Below are 8,861 nucleotides of genomic sequence, written 5' to 3' on the forward strand. Positions count from 1 at the left end.
AAAAAAAAAAGAAGCAAATGAAAGCTTGAAAGCTTTTAACTCAGGTGTCTGCTAAAACTAGAGTCACGCCTGGGCTCACAAAACCACCGCGTGTGCCTGCAGCAGCTTGCACCTGGAGGAGCCGGGCTCTGAGGCCCGGCGGCGTTTGTTCAGCCTGGTTTTGATGCCAGGGCTCAAGCAGGGATGAGCCCGATGCCAAAGCAAAGCCATTGCCCTGCTCCCCCCGCTGCGTTCCTCTTGGAGCTGTTTCCACCAGGGCGCTGCAATCACGTTTCTCTTTCGCATCTCAGTCACGGCCAGCTCGCTCCCTGGCTTTTTGCAGCACCCTTTTGAAGCTCTGCATACACGTAGCCTTTGAGGCCAATAAAACTGTGCACGGTTTCAGCTTCGGGGGCAAAGACGGGATTTGTGCAGCTATTAAACACGGAGCCCTTGCATGCAACAGCTGCCGTATTTTATGTACATGCCTAAACCAACATGCCTTTATTTTTTCTTGAGTTTTTTTTTTCCACCCCACAGCTGTAAAAGCGTTCCTTTCAGATAGGCTCAGAAGCCACGGCAACATGCTGTTTGTCAGGTGGATGGTGCTCAGGGCTTGCAGAGAGGAACCAGCGCAGAGCTGCTGGGAGCAGGGCACAGGGTCGCCCACGCCGCTGTCCCCACAGTGGCCCTTGGAAACCCATCTGTGTAGGGGTGGAAAAGCAGGAAGGACCGGCTGCAGACCCCACTGCCCCGAGCTGAGGTTCAAGCCCAGGGGGTGCCCCTCAGCTCCCCACAGGCTGGTGGGGGGTGCGGGGGACTGGGTGCGAGCGCTGACGCCGCTGCTCTCCTCACCCAGGGGAGGTGGCTGCCGTGCAGGGCACCGGCTTCGATCTCCGGCAGCCCGTGGAGCTGGGGAAGCACCTGAGGAAGTTCCACCTGGATGGCTTCGACCACAACTTCTGCCTGCCGCCGGGACGGGCTCGACGCCTGGTGGCCAGGTAAGGCCGGGACCCCCAGGGGTCTCCCCAGGGCCACCAGTGCCCACGCCAGCCCCTGGCATCGTTTCTGCAGGGCTCGCCACCCGCCCACGGGCAGGACCATGGAGGTTCACAGCACGCAGCCCGGCCTCCAGTTTTACACCGGGAACAACCTGGACGGCTCCCTGAAGGGCAAAGGTGCTGCAACGTACCCCAAACACTCGGCTTTCTGCCTGGAGACCCAGCACTGGCCTGATGCCGTCAACCAGGTAAGCAGCTCAGGTCCTGGGGCTTTGGGGATCTGTCCCCTCTGCTCTGGGAAGGCTGCGGGGACGTGGCCATGTCCCCCCAGCCCTGTCTGGTGCCACTGCGCTCACCAGCGTGCTCACTCCGCAGCCCCACTTCCCCAGCACCCTGCTGCTGCCCGGGGAGGAGTACGACCACACCACCTGGTTCTGTTTCGGCACCGCCTGAGGACAGGGGAGGCTGGCTCCTGCCGCAGGAAGGGGTAAGCATCTCCAGCAGGTTCCAAAACGTTTGGAGCTGCCCTGGGTAATGGGACCCGCTTGGGAGCTGGTTTCCTCCTCTCTGGATTCTGCTCGCTTTAACGCTGCTGCTGCGCAGCCTCCACAAAGCCTCACCCTGTGGAAAAAGCACTGTTGTAAAAACGCACCGAGAACGCAGCGTTTAGGGACACAGCCCGTCAGATCTCAACCTAGAGGGGGAATACTCACGTGGAGACTGAGGAAGCCCATACAAGTACCAGCTATTCCCGGTGAAGGGCCAGAAGCTGCATGCGCTGCTGCTTTCTTGGCCCTGCAGGGTCAGCTAATCTGCGCGCCCTGCCGTCAGCTCTGACGGCAGCACCACGACGGCACAAGCACCACTGTTAAACAAGAGCTCTGTGGAGGACAGGGTGCTGGGATTCTCCCAGCTCACCGCCGGCTCCCCTGGCTCGTTTTGAAGCCAGCAGCAGCTGCTGCTCAGGAGCATCTCCTGCAGCACGCTCGGCTGCGGCAGCGAAGGAGGTACCTCCATCCACAGGTGTGAATGCACAGCTGCAGGAGGTAAAGAACAGGTACCAGTACAGCTGTCGTGTCAGTCTGCAGGTTTATTGCGGAGTAGGTTCGCCTTACGAGTACAGAAGAGAAAAAAAGCTGATCAAATTCCAGAGCAGCAGCGTACGTGTGCTTCTCACCAGGTAACGCCATAAACCGGGCGGGCAATACACAACCAAAAAGCATCCCAAACACAAGTCACAGGCTTCGGGCATTTCTGCTAAATCGCTCCAGGGCAACGTTTGTGTCACCCCACCGCTCCCCTGGTGGAATTTTAGGGATATTGCCAGAATATCAGTCCTTGCACCAGGCAAACGAACACAGGTCCCACCGCTAAGCACCGCAGCGGTGTCCACACGGACACCAAGCAAACAACACCAGGACGAGGCGTGAAGGCCAGAGTGCTGTGACGTGACAGAACTGTCAGCGTCTGCACTTTTTACTCATACACCGAAGAAGCTCCATAAAGCCATTATTCACAGGCAACATGGTTTTTCTTTGGAAAACATGGGTTACCAAAGGTGTGACCGAGGTTAATTTTGGCGTTTTCTTGCATTTAAGATGCTCCGTTATGGTTTACACATTGAAAGCAGCATTACAGGTTTCATTTAAAGCCCAGAGAGGCCTCACTTCCCATTTCAGTGCTTTAGACAGATTTTTTTTTTTAGTTCTTCACTTTCTCCTTTTCTGCCAAAGCCAGCATTTGTTTCCGGTAGCTCTCCCATCACAGTAAAAAATATTTGAGCTTTTTTCCCCCTCCACCAACAGTTTGTTTGCTCATAGTCTAACGTCGTTTCCCATCTTTTGCTGTGATCTGTGTCAACAAAGTGCCTTACCATGCAATTTTTGACTACAGAATGAGGACAAACACAGAGTAACATACCTATATACAAACCCTTAATCCTGCAGGTGTGTATTTGCTGTAAGAAATTAGCTTAATACAACAAAATTGTCTCGAGGATCTGGGCTGCTTTAAAATCGTACCAATTTCTGTGCAGCAGGCTAGCATTCCTGAGGTCAGCTGTGAGGATCTTTCACTTGAGGGAGGAAAGTCTGAGCCAACAACAGAAAGCCTCACGGCACTTTCTTTTGCCTCTCAAACACACGCTCCCAAGTTCCTTCAGAAAGTAGGTCAGATGACCTAACGTCGCCCCTCAAAAAAGGGGAACATGCCTTGAGACACTGTGAAGTTTTCATTACACTAAAAAACTAAAGAACTAAAAATGCAACAAGTCAAAGTAGCAATTATCAAGTTATTAACGTTTAGATGTTTCTGCAGATGTTACTCACTTCAAGTATGTGTTTTGAACAAAAGCTCGTTGTTAAATTTGGGGGCATTTGGTATTACAACTAGTCAAGCACCAGAGTCAGCAACAATTAGAAAAACGAATTAGAAAAACGAATGCCCGTTAAAGATCGTAAAGGAATACAAAAGGCATATGCAAATTTTTAACCATCTGCAGACGGGAGAGATTTTAAATTCCGTTTTAAAAGAAAGCAGAAACCGATCCTTTCACCAAAGACCATTCAACAATAAGCGTGAAAAGTGACTGAGAAGACTCTACTATTAGTCATTCCCACTTGGACACGCTCCATCCATGTTACGTGGCACACAGCTAAAATTGCCCAAACGTTAACAGAAGCAGCAGGGTTACTACAGAGAAGTTTTAGTTAAAAATACACATTTTATTTCAATGTGCCAATAAAAAAGTCCCACATTTTCATATCACAGGAAGTTAATTCATACAATAAAAAGAGACCTGTGCTAGTCTATTGGTGCGACTAACTCAGAAGACCCAGATCATGCCAAATTTCAGTTGATATACTCTTCTATCTACATTCTTACATTTACAAAGACACCACAAAATCCCTTATAATAATGTAAGCAAAATAACTTTCTTCCTACAAGGTTAAATTCATAACTTTAATCCATTCTTTCAGGACTTGCACTTCTTTGAGGGCTTCCTGATGGTGAACGACTGAAAGGGAAAGAATCCACAGTTAACATTTGAGTGGTGATTTGGGATTCGCACACACAGGAAAAGGAAACAACAGGAGGTTACCTAGACTACTCCAGCACCCCTCAAGCACTGTTTTTTTTTTAAGCGAATAAAAACAATCACTATTGACAAATTGAATGGACTAAAATGACTAATTATTTAACATTAGAGATAATACATTCATTACTTTCACATTTTTTGGATAATCTGAGTAAAAGCAGTAAAATCAACAGGCTCAATCTTCCCGACTGACCATCATGCCAGGTTACTCCACTATCTTCCCCGGTTTCACTGCAGCTTTTAACGAGACTCAAAGCTGATTCCCGCATTTAGTAGAAAGTCTCTGTGCACTACAACTAGTGAACTGAAATTAACAGAGGAGCAGCCAAAGGCAAGACATCTAACCTGAACGCTGAGGAATTATTACCACATACATAATTCCGCACATAAAACCACAGTCACGTTATTTCTGGCAATGACATCTTTTCAGCAAAATACCATCCCAGTATTTTCCTAAAAGCAGCTGTCAAACTCCTCAGCAGAGATTACTGCAGGTATTAAAACGTCAGCTCTACGGAGTCTGTGATACTAGCAGGGAGACCAACATACCTTCTCTTTGGAGATGGTGATCGGGACTTTGACCGACTGTCAAAACAGAACATAATAAATGCAGTATGAAGTTAAAATGGATGCTTCATAGTAAAAACAAACAACACAACAGCAGAGCAATGGAATTATTGCCATCTTTAACGATGGCAAAGTTTTCAAATCAGCTTTTACTCTAGCAGGGATTCTTGATTCATTTTGTGTGGAGCCTGATTGTATGCATTCATTTCCAGTGAACAAAGCAGGTGTATAAAAACAAAGCGTTTAACTGAGGTGAGGCTCTGAGAAAACATCACCATAGATTCCTCCAAGTGTTTTTCAGCAGCATTAGTAAAAAATGAAGCCCTTTTTCTTATTTAACTGAGCACTAAACAAACTGAACAGTCCCATTAATAAAAACAAAGAGATGGGTAAGGAATGTATTTCAAACACCTGCACAGAAAATATTATAATCAGCCCTATCTGAAATAGACACCTGTGTTTGGGGATTTTTTCCTCAAGGACTGGGCTTTGTTAACTGTGAAAAAACAATATTAATTCTAGATACCACTGCAGGCTTCATCTCTGCATGCTCACCTCTTAGCTGGCGAGCCGGATTTAGATCTGCCATGAGATCTAGACCTACGAGAGAAAACACAGCTCAGCAAGAAAGCCACAGGCATGCACGTTCCCACATTAAGACACGAAGAGTCACACCAAACATGTAAGAACTGAAACACTGAACACAGACAAACTGCTGCAAGTTTGCAGGACTTTTCCTGCTAAGTTTCAGAAGAAAGTTTTTAAGTGGATGCTGTGCATATTGCTCTGAGCTTTGGTCACAGGCTGATGACCCGTGCACGCTGATGAAGCTGGCAGGAATGCATGAACTACCCAAGTTGCAACCAGCTCCTTCACAAAGCCATGCTTCTATATTGCAAGTTTGATCAGGCTTCAGCGACATCTACCACTGTAGTTGAAACTGGTTGCAGGCAGCATCATCCTACAAACATCTCTTCAGAACACTTCATCCTTTAGAAGACTATTTTTAGCAAATGCATTTAAAACCTGATGAATTTAAGCATCGTGGAAAGACTGCCAAAAACGTCAAGTCTTTTTGAGGTAAGATTGGTGCACCAGGAGAACACTAACATCACTTACAAAGAACTGAAATTTGTAGGTTCCCAAAGGAAGCGTTCCACTTTCTGTAACTACTTTCAGATGCATGCTTTGATGCTGTCAGCCCAGCAAATTCCATGTAATACTTATTCAGCCTGCCTTCCTTATGAATTGAGAGCCTGCCTCTGGATGCTCTGCATTCCTTTGATTCTTCTAGAGAGACAGTCTCTCAACTGCCTGAGGCGGAAATTTAAACAGTGACTTCATTATAAATTAAACAGCAATATTTTACCACTTCTTTGTACTTTTACATCTATAATTTCTTCTGTCTCAATCACTTTATCTGTACTTAAAATTAAATGTGTCACAATACAGAGTTGGGAAATTACACTAATAGCACCCTTTACACTGCAGAAATCCATCCTGGTGCTAAAAAAAGAAAATAATGCTAACAAAATCAGGATTTTTTTTCTTTTTGAGAACCTGTTGACCTTGGCTGTTTTCTGCTCACCACTGGCATTGAACAACATGGTTAAGCCATGTTGGAACAACTGAACCCATTTTAGCAACAGGTAGAGAAAGTGCACCTGATCAATTGAAAGGATGGCTCTGTTGCCTTGGGGAATTGTGCTTCTCTCTTCACTAGCTTCTGAAACATTTTTGTGAGTTTCTGCTCTTAGCTAAGACATCTTCTCGTCTGCACCTCTCCATTCAATAAGAATTCCCACCGTGGCTTGCTGCTCCACCCCTCAGAAAAGCCTTCCACCACCACCACCATTCAGCAGTGAAGTTTTGATCTTCAGCTGTCGGCTTTTCCACTTACTCTCTTCAGCTGAAGCTTCCCTTTTGCGTGTGCACGTGTTTCTTCACCACTGCTACATTAGTTATTTCAAAGGGCAATCATTAAAGCAGAACAGGAGGCCCAGGAATGGGCTGGTGATAGAGCAGCACTGTCTCCTTCAGAGTAGAACTTCAATCCCCTCTTAATTCTCCTACGACAGCCCCCTGAAGCCAATCAATCAACCCACGTCAGCCACATTGTTCTTGACAAGCTCTCAGGAAACACGCTTCATTCGCTTACTGTGGAATCATTAGACCACAATATTTAAGAGAATGAATGGCATCCTACATTTCTCTCAAATCTGATCATCATTCTAACGATACGTTTGACGGTACAAAATAATTTGGCATGCTGTTTATCCCAAATTTAATTCAGCTACTGCAACATGATGCTTTGCGAATAAACAGTCAAGTACCCAAGACAGCTAAAAACAGCTCTAACACTCACAGCACTAGGAAGTCCTTCAGGACTTGCCTGGTTACGCGCATTAATACTTTAGTTTAATACTAACAAAAGAACCTCCTAATTGCTGACAATTCGAAGAATCCATCATCTCATACGAGCAATATAAAGCAAAATACTTTTCAGATTAATTCTAGATGTTTGCTATGTTAGCTAACTAATAATAAAAAACAATCAAAAACGTACTTGTGATGACTATAAAGACCTAGATATTAGCAATATGTAAAACAAAACAACCAAAGAAAAACAGCAAAAGAAAGTATTCTGCACTGGTCTTTAAAACCTCAGACCCCTGAGTTGAATACTCAGAATACTTCTTTCTTTCTCTGAACATTTTAACAGCTGCCAGAAAGCCTCAACAGACTTAAGCAACTGCAGAGATCTTACCTGCTTCGGGGCCATGTAACAGATCTGGATCTAGACCTGGATCTTGACCTTGACCTGAAATGAAAAAAATAGTAATAAAAAATAATTTAAAAAAATCTAAGAAGTCAACTCAACTACAAGCAATGACTGTTAAAGCATTATGTAAAATCATGTCTACATGTTGAATATAAAACCTAAAATATCTTTGAACATTTTAGCCATCAAAATTCATCTTGGGATATGCAGTTCTTTAAGGCCTCAAAGACTAACTGGATTACTGTAACTTTAAGTAGGATTCTCAAAAAGTTCTAAAGTATTCTGTCTGAATTTCTAGCAGCCTGATTTCTAGCAATCAACACCTTTAGAAGTCTGCTATCCAATACCTTTCTGAATGCATTAATTAAAAAGAAACGCAGCAACGGAATCAAAAAGAACAGCTTTAATGAAATTACTACTAATTACCTCGATCTCTTCAAGGAACCCGATCGGGACCGTCGGGGAGACACAGATCTAGACCTACGAGGAGAAACAGACCGGGACCTACGATAGGAAGCAGACCTGGACCTGCAGAGAAATCAAACAAGATTAAAGTTGAGTTGTGCAAACACGGCTCTTTGTAAGCAAAAGGAAGAAATAAGAGTAAGACGCAAACATAAGCATACCTCCTACCACGACTTCGACTGCGTGACCGAGAATACCTCCTTCCACGGGACCTGGAACGGGATCTAGACCGGGACCTGGGGTTAGGTTGGAGAAAACACGTATCAGAAAACAGCTTCAGCCACACGCTACATGTGAGGCCCTGCTGAAGTCAAAACTTTCAGACAACTAAAGAACTAGCATCTGTGAGTTGGAAAAATCTCTGGGCCTACTTGTCTTGAGCAATTTTACTACCTAGAAAAATGTTAAAAGCTGAATTACATTGCAGAATTACATTAGAATAAAAAACACTGTAATGCGTATTTAAAATAAACCTTGCAAGTTTGCAGGTCGACCCTCTTTGGCCCAAGGTCTAGCAGATCTAGACGATCTAGAAGTATCTATAGCCGATCGCTGCATCTAGGTGTTCTCTTCAATCTAACGACGATCAAACTGACAGCCCAATGAGCCAGGGTGAGGCTTGATTGACGCAAGAAGATTTTTCTAGCTGGGAATGTGGTCAATCTGGTGTTCCTCTTTCTAAACCGGAGGGGGGGCCCCAACTGAAAGCCAAATTTACTGTTACGGCGGTCACCGTCTCAAATTTTCTGCCCTTAAAGAATAAGGTGAAGCTACGTGTAGATGGCTCGAGGGGATCTGGCCTCTTATGCTGATCACCTCAAGGTCTAGGAGGATCTTAAGTGTCGGATTTGCAAGGCGCCTCAGCATGAAATCTTAAGGCTCGTGACATTCTGAATCAAGGCGACTGACTCAAACGAAGAAACCTGAAAGGTTTTGACCAGGTTGATTATTAAGATAGTAACATTTGATA

At 45.2% G+C, this 8,861-nt stretch overlaps 1 protein-coding gene and 1 long non-coding RNA gene across 3 annotated transcripts in view; one reads left to right on the forward strand and one right to left on the reverse strand.

The window, feature by feature from the left end:
• The window catches only part of GALM (galactose mutarotase), an 8,448-nt gene extending 4,298 nt beyond the window's left edge, over positions 1–4,150 (forward strand). The window contains exons 5-8 of the mRNA XM_035320448.1: positions 839–980; positions 1,054–1,228; positions 1,356–1,467; positions 3,959–4,150. Coding sequence (XP_035176339.1) covers positions 839–980; positions 1,054–1,228; positions 1,356–1,433 — 395 coding nt within the window. The 3' untranslated portion in view covers positions 1,434–1,467; positions 3,959–4,150. The remainder of the gene's footprint in view (positions 1–838; positions 981–1,053; positions 1,229–1,355; positions 1,468–3,958) is intronic.
• On the reverse strand, positions 2,056–8,855 carry LOC118163618. Of its 2 annotated transcripts, XR_004749139.1 has the most exons (7): positions 8,708–8,855; positions 8,053–8,592; positions 7,853–7,954; positions 7,412–7,465; positions 5,200–5,244; positions 4,627–4,662; positions 2,056–3,996 (listed from the first exon to the last, which is right to left on the reverse strand). It is a non-coding gene; the product is annotated as an uncharacterized LOC118163618 (long non-coding RNA). The 2 variants fall into 2 exon arrangements; XR_004749138.1 differs by having other exon boundaries at positions 8,053–8,855.
• Between the last annotated feature and the right edge of the window lie 6 nt (positions 8,856–8,861).

Source organism: Oxyura jamaicensis, chromosome 3 (genome assembly GCF_011077185.1).
Source record: "Oxyura jamaicensis isolate SHBP4307 breed ruddy duck chromosome 3, BPBGC_Ojam_1.0, whole genome shotgun sequence".
NCBI classification, from domain to species: domain Eukaryota; kingdom Metazoa; phylum Chordata; class Aves; order Anseriformes; family Anatidae; genus Oxyura; species Oxyura jamaicensis.